Below are 19,463 nucleotides of genomic sequence, written 5' to 3' on the forward strand. Positions count from 1 at the left end.
TGACTATTTAAGGCATTTACAGTTGAAAATTGCACCTTTTATCTATATTATCCTGCTATTGTGTAAAGAAAATTGTTTTGCTAAAGCTTTACTTTTTTCAGAATTAGAACAAAAACAGTAGATGTAATGCTCTGAGAAAAATTTTAGAAACCTCAAATATCTTGTCCTGAAAAAAAAGAGAATTTGTTACAGGCAGAGAAATATAGTAATATCTTTTCCAAACTATGCATATATAGGGCATTAAATTATTTTAAGATCCTGAGGATATGTGTGTCATTTTCCTTTGACAAATGAAATCTTTAAAAAAGGGTACTAAAAGTCCTTTCTTCAATATTTCTGTAAATGACTTCTGTAACACATTGCATGAAAAACCCTATGTGATATTGTATTACTGTTATGGATCACCATAAGAAAATTTTCTGCATGTCAAAATATAATTTTAAGGTTTACTTTTCTGTCTCCTGAAAATCAGAACGCAACTTTTTGTTAGGTCTTTAGAAGTATTTAAAACAATTTGTTAGGATTATCCTCTGGGGTCAAACTGCAGATTTTCCCATGCACAGGAGAATGTTTGTCACAAAAAAAAAATTATAAGCAAGAGTTTCTAACCAAAATTAAGAAATTATCGTTCACACAAATGGGCAATATCTACTCATGCTAAAACAGCTACTGTGCACCATTTTCACGTCATGGACAATTATATATTAGAAGTTATCTTACAGAAACTGCAGAGATACTTAAATACAGTAGAAATATGTCTACAACATTTGTACAAATGTGAAATTCCTTAAAGTACTCATGCTCCATTTTAATTTTCAGTTTCCTGAGTTGCCACAACTAATTTTTTCTAAATAACTGTCCTAGATTCAGGAAATACATTGTTCTCTGTAGTTGTTTCTTGACTTAGATTTGTTTCATTTTCAATATTTGATTGAATTTAAAATAGCTGAGTTTTAGGAAGTCAGAATTTTATTTCACACTCACACTGTTTGTTTACTGAAATATTTTCTCAAAAGACACAATTCTAAATTTGTCCATTTGTCCAATTTCATTGGTAGAAGTACACAACTCACAAAGCTTCTTTCTGTAATTATTGAATGCTGTATATTGGAGCATCACTGTGACCCTGTATCAGTTAATGTGCTTCACTTGCATGCTGAAATTTCTCCGGCAAGACAAGATGGTAAAAGATTCTGGAGAGTCTAACGTAAGATGGAAAGTAGAGGTAGAGAGATTTAATTTAATTGCCTGCTCCTAAGAGGAAGCAAATAGCCCAAATACTGCTGTCTCTGTATCCTGTTCTTGATCTCAAAACATTGATTCAAATAGGTATTTTGTTCTTTATCTGTGATTTTTATTAATATTATGATATAAACAACATATAATTATTATCCAGATTCTCCGGAACTGTAACAGCAACCTTGCTTACAGAAGGCACTATTCCCTGATATGAGCTTCCATCACCAGTAACACCTGTAGAGCAAAAACTCATCAACTAGATTACTGGATTTACAACTTAGTCCTAATGGTATTAAGAAGCTTTTTTTGCCTAAAAATAACAGATAAGATTCTTTACTGGTGTCAATCAGCATAACTTCATTACCTTGATATGAAGTATCTGGATTTATCAAAACTGACAATATGAGGTCCTGCTCACCCTCATTGGGTATGTACTTTAAGCAGGTCTTAAGGAGGATGGACAGGAAAAGTATTTGACAGTTCCAAACATGGCAGGTGATAATAAGTGCAATATCTGCAGTTGAAAACCTCCTATCTACTCTGTTTGGGGCTCCCCATTCATCCTGGTACCCTGGCTTTTTACTTTTTTCCCTAGTACGTGAAATGTTTTTTTTTTTTTTCAATTACATATCAGATATGTAGATACATGTACATTTCTTATGCTGCTTTATATTATTTCACGTCATTCTAGAGATTTAGAAAATGGAGCAACACCTTCAGAGAAATGCTTGTTATATTAGATTCAGTTTAGAGGATAGACTTATACAAATATATATATATGTATATATAGAAAACACTGGGTAAAATATTTCTGTGCTATATTCAATTAAAGAAGAATGCTGCAAAGAATTCAGGATGAAAACTTCTATGCTGCTCTTAATTGCTGTTTCATTTTGTCATTAGATTTAGAAACAGGGTATTTTATTTAACATGTGGAGTGGTGTTCAAGAATAATTAGGCCAGGAATAATAATTTAGTTTGAAGAGAAGTAGTTAAAAAAAGTGAATGATTTGATCTTAAATAAGCAGCCTTATTCTTCACGAACTTTAAAAACTAATCTAACTCCTCATAAATGTTAGTAGATCAGGGAATCAGTTGTTTTTTTTTTTTTTAAATTTATATTTAAAAACTGCAGTAATAGATTAATTCAAGGTCAGCCAAACTAAGGAATATGACTTTGCTTTTTGTAATTGAAAGTTTATTTCTTAATGATTGGTTTGCAAGTAGATTTCAATAAGTTTCAATTGATCTTCATGCCATTATTTAGAACTTGAACTTAGAGTAATCACTGACCTTTTGTACAAAACTGTAAATCAAGGTAGGCCTCTTATCTGTGTTGTCCTACTCTGAATTTTTTATATGAAATGGAGAAATTGAAAATCATTTTAGAGAATTTTATTTGCTTTGGAAAGGACAGACTGAGGCTACTGAGGTCCAGTTTTTAAAATTGTTCCAGGTCCCCAGAAGGCAAGAAATTTCACAACATAGAACCCCAAGGGAGGAAGAAACCTCTGACACTGCTATTGATCTGTTTTCTTGCACTTTGTTTATTAAGCTTATTGATGAATGAGCAAGTAAGTTGAGTCTTAAGTTGGTAGGTTTTGTTCTTTTCTCATAAGGAAAATTAAACCTGAAGGTACAAAACAAAGACTGGTGCATTTTTTAGAAAATTTAAATGAAAATGGTAAGTTGGAAGAAGAAAAGGAAAGAAGATTTTTTTTCCCTTCCCTTTTTTTTACAGAACCCAGCCTGGAAGTTTGCAATATATGGTACTTGAAATTATGGTACTTGTGATTGAATTCATGAAGTTGTATAACTTCTCTCAGTCTGGGTGATAGTCATGACTTTTCCAGGACAAATAACAAAATGTATGCAGTTATTCCTAAGTAAGTCTTGCTCCAGTAAGAGTTTCTCAGTCAGAGCTAGTATTTACAATTTTTGATTTTTCTAAATTCAGAATAATTTCAAATGTAGACAATGCTTGTTTCAAGAAGTGTTCAATGCTAATATGTACAGCAGAAGTCAAGCACTTTGTTGAATAATGAATTGACTCAAATTAGAAAGAGAAACAACTGTATAAAATTGATTTGTGTCATATTTTACATTCTGTGTGACCTTAATGTGAATTTTTTTAATTTATTGGGAGAGTAGTGCGACAGTACCTCTTTTCGAAGAGTTACACCAGTAATTCAGTAATCCAGTAATCATTTTCTTGATAGCAGCGTGCTGTAACAAATGAACAACAAAGACTGCTGTTTTCAGCCAATTTTAAGATTTATTGTACTTCCAGCTAGAGATTTATCTTTTCTCTGACTAGATCGATCTGACTTCAGGTCAATAATTCCTGATTGAATCTCTACAGAAGTCAATAGCTACCTATTATGTCACCTAATACACAAAGATTTTGTGGATGTCAGGTCTGTGGAAGAAAATAACATTTGTGAACATATTTCACATCCTTTATGATAAGATTCCTTTAAATAGTATTTATACATCACAATTATTTTTGTGTCCATAAGAAAATTCTGAAAATTGTGGTTCACCTAAGGCTACCACAGACACATTTTCAGCATTCAAAAATATCTATGTGTTATCTGCCATGGTTCCTTGGTCAGCCTTCTGTTTATCCAGAGTACAGTTCTTAGATTTTTTTCTCTTATGTGGAGTTTAAACTAATATTTTTTATTGCATTAATAGATAAGAATTTTTATACAAGTATGGATGCTTCAAAGAGTCTATAAATTTTTTGGTCATTAATGTTGCTTTTCAAGAGAACATTATGATAATATTTTTTCTAGATTTTTTTCTTTCAAGTACCTCTAAGGAAACCACTTACTCATATTTTAAGGTAACTATTGTATCATACATACATTTTTACACTCTGATGCTCTAAATCTAGCACAAAAGCACTTCCTACAATTAAGAACTGTTTATTTATTAATGGAATTCTGCTGGTTATTGAATTTATTAGTTTTTTTTTTTTTTTTAAAGGTATTAGCTTGCGTGGCCACTGTCATAGGACATTAGCTGCACGGTTTTCTTTGTAATCCAGGTACATGGGATAGATGGAAAAATTATTCACATTCGTGTATTGACACCTGTCTTGATGTATTTCATTCAGACTTTGCAGATAAGCATGCTGAAGTGCTCAGTAAGGTTGCACCCTAAATGACTTATAAAAATTATATGTTATGCCATACTGCTGTACTGCTGTCCTTAACATATTATGCAAAGGTCAGTGAAGCACTGCAGCTCAGTAGAATGCTCCGTGGGTGTGTGAGGAGTGAGCAGCACAGGGAGAAAAGAACATAACCTATGTGTAAATGCTTGGTGTGTTGGCTAAGCAGGTTTTCTTGCTAACAGATAATCTGAATTATATGTCTTGACCTCGTCAGTCAGTTGTAATTAAATTATTCAACAGATGAAATTTTGTTCAGATGTGGAATCTTTTCAAGACTGTATGTTGAATTCAGTTTTTTTTTTTTAATTAGCTGGACCTATTGGACCTATTATACTATTTTGAACCTATTAGGAAGGGGGAGATTTATGCTTATAGTCATTGTCTCTCTTCTTGACCTCTTATCAAGGTGATCTACTTTGAAAAAATGCCAAAATATAATTTGAAATTATGGGCAATTATGTTAATTATCTCCAATTATTTAGATGTATTATTATGTACTTATTAAAGACAAAAATTTTAATTTTCATTAAAGCAAATTAATTTATTAATAGTAGATGGGAAATATGAAGTAAAATCTGTGGCTTCATCTTAATTTTGTTTCATTATGAAGGAAGTAATACGGAGCTTTGGATTGTTACTGGAATATTAGAAGCTTTAATCTTCATCTGCATATTCCTTTGTAATTTTCATTCAAGCTGTAGATTAAATATATGTTTGTGTAAGCCAGAAGATATGCGACATTATGAGAAGAAATGCTCAATATTGGCAGTCTAGCAGTCTATTCTATTTTTAGAGAGCAGGATTACCATGTTTGTGAATACAAGTAGTTAGTTTTCAGGTTGTTTTAAGCTCTTTCTTGTCAAATGTGATTTCCTTTGAGAAGACTCATGTACTTAATTCCTATCTGCTATTTCAGAGGTTACTGAATGCATCCCCTTTTTACTTAATTGCTTTGTTCGTCACATGTCATTAGGTTGTTCCTTCTCACATGGGATTAAATACACCTATAAGAACTTTATAGCTGAAGAAATTGCACTTAATGAGTAATTTAATCTCTTCCAGCATTCTTTGCCCTTGCCTCCACAGTGGCATCATTTTCTTGGTTCCTCTGCTTGCGTATCTGAGAAGTAAACTGTTGTGGAGAAGGCCTCAATATCTAAATGGCATTAAGATAAATATTAGTCACGTATATCTATATCTAGGTAGGTTCCACAGCGATCTTGGCCTAACATTTCATTTTGTTATACAATCAGCCATCACTCCTTACTGTCTTTGAGCAAACAATTATTCAGTTCCCTGGCGCTTGAGGTTCAGTTTCTTCTTTGCTTTTTAAAGTACGTTTTTAATTTAATTCTCAAAAAAACCCATTTTCAATGGAGAAGTAGCATCATACTTCTGCAGGCTTTATTTCAGACTCATGCATACCACATTAGCAGGAACACATCAGAGTTTGAGCATCGTATTGGTTAAGGTGGAGGATCTGACCATTTATTCCTTTTGGCTCCCAGCCTCATGTTTCTTCAGAACTATAGAAATGCTAGTAATTTATTTTCCAATTCCATAAAACTCATGAGTCTGTGCAAAATCACCAAGATGTCTTGTATGAAAATTGAATTATTTAATCATGCACAGTTATGCATATATAGTATCAGGTTACCAAGAAACATGAATGTTTTAATTCTAAAGTCTGTCTTCAGGCTTTCTTCTGCTTCTCCATACCACATCGTCAGCAATTTTGTTGGAAAAAATGTTTGTTCAAAAATAGGAAAACAATTTTAAAAGAGGTCTCCCACTCAGGTAGGAGATTTGCTTGAAAGAATGCTTAACTGTATTTTTATGTCTGAAAAATCATAGGAAGTTATGTGCAATTTGTACTCCAAAAGAAACTACTTGCACATTTTCAGGACTTAGCATATTGATAAATAGTTTCTGAGAAGTTAAACATTTTCTGAAGTCTTTTCAGAATCTGCACATAAAAAAAACATGGCAGAATTTCCACTTTTCTTCACCCTGAATTGTTGACTTTTTTTAGCAACAGAATTAGGTTAATGGGGGAACTGTAATTGTTTTCCAGTTCCAAATCTAGGAAGGGTAGTAGATTCTCCCAGAGTAAAGTAGATAAACACGTTTGCAGAATTTAAATATGTGTCAGTTTTCTGAAAGGCCAAGCAAAACCAATTTGCAATATGAAGCTGGCAAATTTAGGCAAAGAGAAAAAAAAGAAAAACAGAGAAGTTAGAAAGAATTTAGCCAATTAAAAAGATTGGAATAGCAATAATGTCTTTCCATGTGTTTTTCTGGAAAATAGGCCATGCTAACAAACATGATTTCTTTGTTTTGTGAAATGCCAGGTTATATTGAAAAGATAATTGTCATGCCGCATGCAATTCTAGTTAAATAGATAGCAGTTAGTAGTAGCAACAAGGCACATATTAAATGGCTATGAACTGGCTACCTGGGAGGTAGGAAAAAAGTTATCACCCAGACAGAATTTTCATGAATGGAAGAGATTCCTCCATGGCTCTACAGGGATCAGTGTCAGAACAATTCTTTTCAACTTCTTTCTGTGTGGATTAAAAGTAAACAAAAGACAACCATTGGCAAAATTTTTGGATGACTATTTCTGTAATAGTCATCGAAATAATCCCTTTGATTACTCACTTGCATATTGCATATTGGAGTTTATTGTCTTCTTTCTGGAGGTGTTGTGGTAGCAAAATTTTAATTAATGTGATGGTTCCATTATGAAAACTGAGGTGCTGTGATTACATTTGATATCCATGCAATTGCCACATAAATTGGTGTATTTTTCACTCAGTTAGAGAAAATTTCTTCAGATTCCTTAATTTAGGAGACACCAGCAAAATAATTTTTTCATTTTTTAATTTCTGTCTGTTACTCATAAAGATGTTAGAGAAGGTTATTTTTACTAACAGTTATTTTAAAAGATTTTTTTTCTTCTGGAGGTATTCATTGTAGTACAATCAGTCTGGTCAACCCATCCTTTCTTTTAATACCAAATCAATGCTGTTCTAGCCTATTTCTTTAAAATGTTTATTATTTTCATTTTAAATTGTTCTTATTTTCAGTACTTTTTTTTTTAGCAGTTGTCCTTAGATGTTGGATTCATGTATTTCATTTCAATGTTAATTTTCTTTTAGGAAGGATATACTGTCTTTCAGTACTATAGTCATGACCAGAGAAGAAAATTGACCACTAATTGTCATTTCTATAGCACTGCGTTTCATCTATGAAGTGAGTAGGTACATCTCTGTAAAGGAACAAAGTGTTAGTTATATAAAGCAGTTCTGAGTCAAAGGGCTAGATTAAAAAACATCTTTGTTATAGAAGAATTCAGAATGTGGAATAAGACCATAAGCTTTATATTGCAGGTTTCTGTTTGCAGTTATATTTGGAAATAAATCACAAATTCAAGTCAATGTCTATTGAGAGTTCTAAATTTTAATTTTATTTTGAAATTTTAAGAAAAAAAAGGTATTTTCTGACTTTTTCAGTATCTGTCTTAAAACGGAAAAATTTGGTTTCTCTTTCAAGGTAGAATAATATTAGAATTTGAAATGTGTTTTAATGCATACAAGATGTTCAGAATATTGTTACAATAAAATAGGCTAAATTCATACCCTAGAAAAAGCAGTCATAAAAATAGTGCTTTTATTCCAAAAGAAAGAATAATGTTAATAAAATTACCATCTGCAATACTTCAAATCCCTCAGTAAATTGTAAACTCCCACATTTAGTTAGCTATTAAATAGATATTTAGAATTGCATTTGAATCATAATTGTCTATGATCATGGCAAGACAGATATAGAAGAAACTAAAAAAAGGGGAATCAAACGTGACTTACTGGCCCTTCATCAAATATCTAGTGACCATGCTCATGTTTCAATAACAGAATGAAAATTTTTCAACCAAAAAAATACTTACTTCCCCATGACAAAAGAGTTTGCCGTTCAAGTGGAGTGGTGTGACTATTTTCTTTTTGTTTTCCCCCTAGATAGAAAACCTCTGAGCTCAAAATATTAAAATAGACCATGTTTTATCTGGGGCAATTCAGCCATCATGCAGAAGTAGGCTGTAAAATAAAGACTAAAATTCTGAGGTGGTTACTGAATGTAAATGAGTTTGCATTTTGTGTAAGTAATAAGATAAATTCTTTAAAGCGTACCAGACTAATGGGTAAGTACATAGTAAAATACTTCAGTAAATGCATAGCTATGCACCTGGCTGTGGCAGATATTTTCTTAGTATTTGTCTGCACTTGAATTAAAAAAGTCTTGATTTTTGCTGTTAGAGTGGATCCTTCTGTTGTAGCTTTTATTTTATGTAAGTTAAATAGTTCTTCACAGAATGCTAAAAAAGACAACATAACAGATTGTCAGATGCTGCAGAGCATATAAGTATCTTCAAGAAAATTTTGTATAAAAGGTATTGACTGCAATTCAGTAATAAGAATAAATTCAAAGAGCCTGAGAAGGAAGTAAAACTTGCCAAAAATGAAGTAATTTTCAGGACTTTCTGAAATCCAGAGGTGTTGGGGAAAAGGAAAGAAAAGGAGCTATCCACAATAGTAGATATATCAATATTTCATCTCAGAGTTCTTTTTCCTCAGTTTTATCTGATACTTTGAGGATAAATACAGGGCTGTCATGAAAAAATTTCTTAACTGCAAAAGGTTATGAAGAACTGTCAGTACTGAGAAGGAGGCTTATGTGGTTATGGGCAAGAGCAAGAAAAGTATAATCAAGTTTAATAGCATTAGTTAGTAAAAGTACTTATAAAACATATTGTTTCATTTTACTTATTCCTGTGAGTAACAAGGGGTAGGACATGATCCTTATTGGTCCTATTCACATTAAGAGCTTCTACGGTTCTACAGTAATTCTGGTCTCATTCATTTGGAAATGTCACTGGGGAAAAAATGCCACTGTTTTATTAGTCAATTAAAGATCAATCATCAATGTAATGTATTCCATAGAAAAAAATAAAAATGTTGCAATTAAAAAAGACATATTAAAATCTTAATTGGAAAGTAAGCAGGTTTCTCATCATACATGGTCAAGAAAGATATATTCAAATTGGAAAAAGTGCTTTCCAAAACTATTGAAATTGTCACACACAAACAAAAAAAAGAATTAAAATTTAAAAACCCTAGCAAAACTGGTGTGCTTTAGAGAGGAATAAACTTATAAAAGAAGTTAGAAGAAAATTAGTTAGTGGTTTTTTTGGGAGAGCCTTCTATGTGGGAAAAAAACCTTCTCTCATAATTTTAAGATGGAAATAGGTACGAGTATTTGTGAGAGCAGAAGTCCAAACCTGTGTGTTCTTCCCAGCTCATTCCAATAGATTGACCCTTCCATATGTTGTATTTGATTTTTGACATAGCAGTCAAACTTCTGTAGAAATTCTTTACTTAATACCAGAAATAGTATGGGGTGTACCTGTAATGACATCTACATCTTGGGTTTTTTTAAATTTTTTTTCTCCTTTCCTACCAAAGATGGATAAATACTGAAGGCATAGCTGAGAAGTACTTGGTTAACAGGGTCACAGTGCTGCCTAAAAATATGAGGCAAAATTACAGTTGTGTTTAAATTTAAAGAACTTGTGACAGCTTTCCTTTTTTTTTTTTTGGTAAATGTTTTAGTCAGGAAAATATCTTAAGATTAACTTCCTGTCTTCTTGTGGGATGTACACCAACCCTTGCCAAGCATACAGAAGATACTTAGGATCAATTCCTGCTTTAAAAGGAACTGCTGGATCATTTAATTTCATCTTAGTGGAAAATGCAACTAAGTTCTCCTTACAAATTTTGGGATCAATAGTGAAACTTGAGATTATGCATAATTTTAGTGCTGCACTGCCAGAAGCTGGTGGAACTGGTAGTGACAAGGAGAGAGCATTAGAGTCCTCACATTAGTTACATATCTCATGCTGATGAAATTATTTCAGGATGTATAAATGGATCTGAAATCCAGGAAAAAGAGGAAACTAAATCTTCTCACACCCCCTGCCTTCAGCCCATCAAAACTTTAAAACTAGTTTTCTTACTCTAAACTTTGCATACAAGGTTTTGAAAATAAAAGCCTGCCCAATTTAATTTTCTCAGTTTTCAGAGAAGAGGAATCTTTTGCAAGTGAGAGAGATGAAATGATTAGTCATGATTAGTCATCCACAAATCCTTATTAACTATCTACAAGCCTAGATTAAGTGTCATACCCCTTGAAGCAAACAAAGAAAAGTAACCATAAATCAGGGTTATTTTGTTTGTTTAAATTACTTTTAAAATGCAAGTGGCTAGTACTAGGGAGGATAGTGTAGAAGGCATGTTCTACTATGTTACATTTGGTCTGTTACAAGTTGAAATGGAAGGTTCTTTTAAAAAATCCTATATTTCTTACATGCATATGCATAAGCATGATAGGTTTGGTTTCAATGTAAAAAAACAAAAATAATTCATTTGAAAAGTCAAACCAGGACATTCTCAGTTCTAGGACATTCCCATATTCCTATTTATCAGTAAAATATATTTTCAGAACAGTAGTACCAGATTTTGTACACCATATTTATTTTTATGAAAATATATATTTAAATTATAGCAGTTCCTTTTATCTAAATGACTCTGTAAATTTCCTTTTCTAAATTTATAATGTGTATAAGTTGTGGTTATTTTCAACATATCATGTTGTGATTTCTGAAAAAAATATCTGTTTCAAACAGTATCATTTTGAGGAAAAAACACTGATTAACTAAACCAGACTTGTATAGTATTTTTAGCCAGTTTGTCCCAATCTACACTTCTGATGGAAAGGAACTTACAGTGCAAAACTGTGTTAAAATAATTCTCAAACTTCATGGATGCTTAAAAAAATATTCTTTGTGCACAAATCTCCTTGTTTTTGTGTGATTTGCTTTCAGAAATAAATGGCAACAATGGTATAAGCTACATGAAATTTTCCATTTTGTATGTAGTAATGTTTAAATGGTTTTATTGAAGAAATGCAAAGAAAGTAATTGTAAAATGCAAAAAAGATAATGCTCTGGAAAATACTTTTTTTACATGATCTGAAACTGTGGGAGTCAAAAAAGCTTTAGAATTGTACTGTACATAAAGTTCTCCTGAAGAGTAAGGCTCTACTTAATATTCTTTGCATTAGTAATTATTATATGATTAAAATTTACCCAGAGGCAATATCTGATGGTGTTATGCTATTTACTTATTGGTAGCAAGAGCTCACTTTCAGAGTTCAATAGAAGTTATGCTGAAATTTTAGCTCTATAAAAATGTAAAGTTAATAAACTGGGCATTTTCCATATTTCTTTATTTATTTCTATGAAACTCACTCCAGTCTATTAATATCTTTTATGTACTGGTGTGCTCAAAACAGCACCCAGCACTCCAGATTTGATGAGCAGAGGGGAAGGGTCCCCTCCTTTGACTGGCTGACAATGCATTTCAAGATGTTGGCCTTGTTTGCTGCAAGTACACGTCACTGGTTTATGTTCGACCTGAGGATAACACCAGATTCTTTTCTGTAACGCTTCTTCCCAGCTGGTCTGTCCACAGAATGTAGTAGTTCCCTACCACTGCGCTTGACATTTCTCTTTACTGAATTCCATGACTTTTCTGTCAGTCTGTGATCAAAGAAATTAGCCGGGTTTAATTTACAGGTATCATCATAGGTGGAAAATATCTCCTAATTGAAGCTGTGCCCATCAAGTTGCCCCTCCCTACTTTTACTTTAATCTTTGCTTCTACATGTATGGGTAACTAAATGTGAAAAACAATTCTGATGATAATGGATAAAAAATAATACAATTTTAGGATCATTTAATTTTGGTTTTCTCTCTCTAACATAGTAATAACAATAAAAATCTTTTACTTTACAATTATTAATAAAGTCAAATATCAAAAAAAATCTACATGATTGTCATGTACCAAAACCAAAAAATACTTCTCTTTGAGATTTGTCAAACAGGAAAATCTAGCTTTTGGATAGTTTTAAGAGATACATGATATATTAATTAAGAAACTATCTTTTGTTAGAAAACACCTTGTGTCTTATTCCTTGGAGTAAGAATTCCAATCAATTTGTTTTTATATTAAGTAGCTATTTGAAGAGTTATATGAGAAAACACTAGTTTTTTGGCAATGTAACTTTGGATCAGGAAAGTTATACGTTATATTAATTATTTAATAATATAATAATTGATTTAGTAAATACTGTTTCAATTTTATCATATTATACAGCAAGTTTATTGTCTAGAGGCATCTGGAGTTGTATTTTATATATGTTTATATATGACACAAAAGGACACTTAACTCCACCTTTCCTTTAAAGAAAGGTATGCCCAGCCTTTGCTCTTGCTTGAACAAGCTAATTCTGATCTTTTGTTTGTTTGTTTGTTTTCTTTCTCTCACAGGAGTCATCAGGACTGCCTTGCACAATATGGACAGGGAAGCCAGAGAGCATTATTCCGTTGTCATTCAAGCCAAAGATATGGCTGGGCAGGTCGGAGGGCTGTCAGGGTCAACAACTGTAAATATCACACTCACAGATGTCAACGACAATCCACCCAGGTTTCCTCAGAGTATGTACAATTTCAACATATAACTGATTTGAAAATCATGTTGATTTTCAGTGAAGTAAGAAGCTATTAGTGAAATCCAGTTAGTAGTCAAATTCATGGTAAAAAGGCAGGTTGGAAAGCATTTGGATTCACCAATATTTTTTAATTTTCCAGCATTTCCAGATAAAACACAGAGCTGGCATAACTAAAGTACTGAAAATAGTAAAGATTTCTTTCAGTCTAACCATTGAATGATATTGAGATGGGTTACAAAGATATACTGTTCTCATATGTGGGTTATTCTCCAGCCCCTGTTAAATGCATATTTCAATAATTGTGTGATTTTGATCCCATGAGGTAATTATGATGTTCCTATGGTAGAAAACAGCAAAAGGCAATTCATTAAAATAATTAACCCAACATGCCTTTGGCTGCTTCCATGTGTATCTATCAAAATTTTTTCTTCTGCTTTCTCTATACCAAACTAAACTTTTAAGGTCAATTATTCCATTTCAGATGGTCAAAATCTAAGATGTTTCTCACTATAGTTGAGCAATGGTGGAGCCTGACTTTATCATAGTTAAATGAATTGCTGATACTGATTTCAAACAATATTATCACATGAATATATAAGAGTAAATACCAGAATAGAATATCTTAATATGACCACTAATAGGAAGTTAATTTCTATCCAGCTCATTGGATACACATTGATCTGACACAGTAGCTGGGATCTTGTAGGAATTCCGAATTCAGTCAACAATTTACATAAAAATCTTCTGGAACATAAATGCATTTTCTCTGCATATTGGCTCAAGGCCAACAAGAATGTTGTAATCTGGTCTCAGACGTCGCATGAGCTGTTGTAGAACATAATGGGCTGGTAGGTCAAGGTACATCCACAAGGAAGTGCTTTAAGCTGTTTGAATTAAAAGATTTATAAACAACAGTAGAGATCACAGGGCTCCAAGGAAAAACAAAGCTCCCTGGCAATACACGTTGTACAAAATCTGGCCAAACAGCAAGTAGGCTTATTAGGAGTGTTGCAGAAATTAGTATCTTCTCTGTGCCTCACAAAGACTTGAAAACATAAAGATTTTGAAATATACCCTTAAGTACAATATTTTTGATTTTATGTTCCACAAATTCTTAATTGCATTCATCATTATATTTAATACTTCCTAACTATTGGAAAGGCAAAAGGAAAGGCTTATCTTTGAACAAGAACTAAATTAAAAAGAAAGAATGTCCTAAGTTTTCTGCAAACTCAATGGATGCAGGAATGGATCCCTGATGCCCAAGGTTTCAAGAACTGGTCTATTTTATTTTGAATGGAAGGGCTTAGATGGCAAATTGATTGTCAGGCAGAAATGTACATTGCCATATCTATTTATCTGTATTATTATTTTTTCAGAAATCAAAGAAATACAAAATGTTCATGGTATAATTTATACATTTTAAAGGATTCTAATATCATTGAAAATGACAAAATATTTCAGATTTAAAGAAAATGTATGAAGAAGAATAAAATTTTATTTTAATATTTATTCTTTTCAACATAAAATATTATTTCTAAAACAAGCCTTGTAGAATACAAACATTGCTTTCTTTCCTTACAGAAGATTCTGATACACAGTTATGAGTGACATTATTTCTTTACTTCTTTTCAAGAGCACCCCTTTGCAATGAGCAGTAGCTACATGTTAATAATGAAGAATGAAAATGCAGTTTATCTGAAAAAGGCCGTTTTACCATCATGAACTATATACATGAGTCTTACCCTAAAAGAAATAACTTCTTTGTTTATTTTTCCTCTGTTTCCTTTGTGTGCCATGATTTTCAGTTAAATTTCTCTTCAATTTCCTTATTAGACGGAATGCTAAATGAGACTTACTGAGGCTTGTCACATTCAGAATTGAATTCAAGGGAAGTGCTAACCAAAACTGCCTATATCGAGTGTATAACCCTTGGGACAGGCTGAGCCTCAGCTAAACCACAGACTTACTTTTGGTTAGTTTCCTTTTCTCCGTTACCATACTTGTGAGTTTTGAATCTGATTCTAAGTGTATGAGTACCTTACTTGAGAACGTGCTGGGAAGTAAATCTGATTGATGCTGTCATTATTTGTTTTATTTATAAATATACTTTGTTGTATATATTTAAAAGATAGACCTTTCTGGCTTTAGTAGATCAGTGTTCATTAGACATGTAAATTGCAGTAAGATATGCAGGAATTCTTCCCTTGAAGAAACACTTTAAAACCCTACTTAAAACTTAGAAACAAAGATTATAAATCTTTCTGCTTGAAAGGGTTTATTGTGTTTTTCTCTGCATTCATTCTAAAAGACCTGACTTTCTTTCAAAGAAAGTCCTAGCAGAAGAGCAACAGTTTTCCAATTTATAAAAAAAATCTTGTAGGAATAATATGAAACAGGACTGGATAATTTTATCAGTCTGATTTCTGGTATAGGAAACACAGCTGAAAAATTCTGATTGCAAAACAGTAGTATGTCCCAAAAGTAAGACGGCGTTGTGAATTCAGCAGAAGAATAGTCTGAAACCTCATATATTTTTTGCTTATCAATTACTTCCTGTGCCTCTTGTATAATACTGATTTGTTTTTCCTACATCATTATAAATTTCCTTTCTTTTGAGAGACAAGTAACAAATGAACTATCTATTCAATGTAAGCTGACAGACAGTGCTCTGCATAGGATGATTTTTGCATCTCTCAGTTCTTGTTAATTTCATCACTGATGGATCTGTGTGGTTGATGACTGAAGGCCCTAATTTCATAGTCATAAATTTATTTCCTAATTTGGTAGAAAATATTCCATCTTGTAATGGCACTGTTATCAGCCTTGAGCTACATCAGAATATTCTGTATGTTTTCTTTCATTAATTCTCTCTGGTGTTGCTTAAGATGAATAAATTGTCTGTGTTTTGTTTAATATGAAGAGATTCTGTAGCATCAAGACCATCACAAAGGCTTCTATTGACATGCTTTGTACATCAAGTGCTAATGATTACATTCTGGCCAATGTGTAGAGGATCTAGAGTTGCTGTGTCTACACTCTAATTTGTAGGTTTTGGTTTTTGATACAAATAGCTCAGTTCCTTAGGATAAAGCAGAATTTAAATGCAACTTATGACTTAAAACAATTTTTATAAAGCTTGATTTTTGAGGCTTGATAGTTTTACGGCAATAGGAAACATAATGTGAAATTATGTATATACATAATTAGTTTGGCCTCTCTTTTTACAATATCATTGTATGAAGAGTGCATACCCACGTTTAAATAGGAATGTGATATGAAGATGCTCCTGTTAGTTCTGAAAAAGTAAACTCACGTCCTAGAATGAGATAATAACTCTGTTCATTGTTGTTAAGGTATCCACTATCTGGCCTTGTTAATATAACTCATTAGTTAACTTAGAGTAAAAGTATCTGCTACTCATTTTCTTTTGAAAGTCATACTCCGGTGTGGTCCTTTCTGTGTCTCCAGTTCCATGTGGTACATCTAGTTCTCATTATTTCCTGTCATGAGAACTGTCATGATTTCCTGTCATGAAAAGTCAGCATCCTCTCACTCCCCACTGCCATATGCTGCAGCCTGTCCTGTCCTGTCCTACCTGGTGACTAGTCCAAGGCTATCTCCCTTCTCTTTTACCACTTGGCTCCTGCCAAATGTGTTGAGGAAAGCAAAATTTTCTCTGATTGTTTTTAGCAGGTCTTTCTCCTTTTTTCACCCAGTAGCCGCTAAGAGGCTTATAGAATCATGAGTTTTAGGTCTCTGTCCTTCTGCTAGTTTTGCCTGATATTGGACAAGAGTTAAAAATTACTGAAAAGTATTGAGTTAAAAGGATTGCAAAAGTTTTGTGTCCTCAGGAACTCAGATATTAAGTAAAATTAGGACACAATAACTGGTTTCTCTTAAGATGGCTGACATCTGATCAACTGTACTTTTTTAATTAGATTTTTTGCATATCTAATATAATCCAGATCCTGTTCATTGTTCCATTTATGGGCTTGAGAAGTGGGGCCATATGAACCTAATGCAGCTTAAGAAGTCCAAGTGCAAGGTCTGCACCTGGATCAGGGCAATCCCAGGCATGAAAACAAAGTAGAAGAACTCAGTGAGAGCACCCTGGAGGGGCAGAACTTGGAGGTTCTGGTGGGTGAAAAGTTGGACATGAACAGTCAATGTGCACTTGCAGCCCAGAAAGCCAGCTGCATCCTGGTTACATCAAAAGACTTGCACCCAGCAGATCAAAGGAGGTGATTGTCCCCCTCTATTCTGCCCTTCTGAAGCCCCACTTGGAGTGCTGTGTCCAGGTCTAGAGTCCTCAGTACAAGAAGGATGTGGACCTGCTAGAGTGGGTCCAGAGGAGGGCCATGAAGATGAAGAGAGGTCTGGAACACCTCACTGATGAAGACAACCTGAAAGAGTTCAGGTTGTCAACCTGGAAAAGAGAAGGGTCCAGAGAGATCTCATTGCAGCCTTTCAGTATATAGAAAGGACTTAGAAAAAAGATGGAGAGTAACTTTTTACATAGGCAGGTAATGATATCAGAAGGGAGGACATTTTTAAAAGGGAAAGAGAGTAAGTTTAGACTAGATATCAGAAGGTACTGGACCAGGTTGCCCAGAAAAGCTTTGGATGTCCCATACCTGGAAGCATTCAAGCCCAGGTTGGATGGGGCTCTGAGCACCCAGGTGTCCCTGTCCATTGTGGAGGAGTTAAAAAAAGATTGTCTTTAAGCTGCCTTCCAACCAAAGCCATTCTATGAGTCTATGATTCTACACGTGGATGAGTCCAGCAATTATCCAGTATCCAGTGAATATTAGGAAGAATTTCAGTCCAGAAATTATTCTACTTTTAAATGTTGCTTATTTATTAAGATTTTTCATTATAATTAGAGTAATAGCTTTTCCTTATTTCATGCTCATCACTCCCTGTTTGTGGATGCTGAAAATTGTGATGCTGAAAAGTATTTTTCTTCTCACATTTTTTTAAAAGTAGATATATGTTGAATTGATTGCATTTTCAAAGTCAGTGCTCAGGTTTCAAAGTGGACGCCTGGTGAGTGACAATTCCTTTGTGAGTACAGTTGGTGCTGTACTGATTTTCTGACTTTACAGAGAATTATCACAAGGCCCCTGACTTTTTTTTTAATGGCTAAAGTGTTACATCAGAAACAGAATGAGGGGGAGCTATCAGGTTTCTATTTCTGTCAGTTTTCAGAAACTTCCTCCTGACTGTGACAACCAGGAGCAAATGTAACAGGGGAAAGCTGCCATTATCTGCCTATATTACCTGGTAAAGATGTTAATTATAAACAGAGAAATATGTTTGGGCTTGATTTTCTAGAAGTATTTAAAATCGCCTGCTTAGCAAGGCTGCTGCATAACAACAACAAGCTGTTTTAGGGAGTGGTAAAAGAGACAAGCCTTGCTGAGTGATTTTTTAAAATTTTTCTCTTTGTAAAAGAGATATTGTATCTCTGTAATGTGCTAGAATCGATCATTCATCTACTGGATGCCTTAGAAATATGAGAAACACATTACTTGAGATGTGTTCATTAAGTTCAAAAGGGATGTAAGACATATGAAATGAAAGTATATATACACATATGAGTGCATACCCTTTTTTTGGTGAGAAGAATGGTATGCTCTGATATTTGCACAATATTTGAAGTTAAAGCTACCAAATTATTTCGTAGGTCACTGAAATCTGACATGAGTTATTTAATGGCATTTGATCACATAGGAAATCTCATGATGTCCTCTTTGCTGAGTAGAATAAGTGTGACTTCTGTAATCAGTTTTTACTATAAAATGTAATTAACTAAATATAATACTTTTCAAGAGTATTGAATATCTTATAGTAAAAGTCTCCTTTAATGAAAATTAATGACAATAAAATTTGGCAACAGAATTGTTTATGGAATTTAAATATTACAGGAAGTTTGATGGGGGAAAAATATATTTATGTAAAAGTCAAATTAAATACTTGTAATAAATATGTGGTCTACATGCTAAGTTTTAGCACCACCTAGGTGCATCAACTTTACTCATAACAGTACCATGGAGTGTTGTTTCATTTTATTGAATATTGTCCATAAGGATTTCTGTGTACCAGATCCATTATTAATTACATATATCATACATGTAAAAATAATTTCAAAACACTCTAGACAGAAAAAAATGTGCAGGTTTTGTTGGTTTGTTTGTTTGTTTTTCTATGGGTTTTTGAATAAGACTGTAATAGTTTTGGGAATGAGGGAACGTTGTTTGTTTTTCTCTCAGAGGAGAGAACTGGGAGCAGGAGCACTCCATTTTGAGGAGTGTTCTTTGGAATTTTCATGTCCTTTATGAAGTTAAACCCCATTGTGATCACAATCCTAGCTGTGCTAGTGCCAGGGAAAAGCAAGCATGCAAACAACGAAACA

At 33.2% G+C, this 19,463-nt stretch overlaps 1 protein-coding gene across 2 annotated transcripts in view; it reads left to right on the forward strand.

Annotated features, from left to right (window-relative positions):
* CDH18 (cadherin 18) overlaps positions 1-19,463 on the forward strand; it is a 177,027-nt gene that overhangs the window by 104,735 nt on the left and 52,829 nt on the right. For both annotated transcript variants that reach the window (XM_030943315.1, XM_030943316.1), the window contains one exon: positions 12,864-13,031. In XM_030943315.1, coding sequence (XP_030799175.1) covers positions 12,864-13,031 — 168 coding nt within the window. The remainder of the gene's footprint in view (positions 1-12,863; positions 13,032-19,463) is intronic.

Source organism: Camarhynchus parvulus, chromosome 2 (assembly GCF_901933205.1).
Source record: "Camarhynchus parvulus chromosome 2, STF_HiC, whole genome shotgun sequence".
Lineage (NCBI taxonomy): Eukaryota > Metazoa > Chordata > Aves > Passeriformes > Thraupidae > Camarhynchus > Camarhynchus parvulus.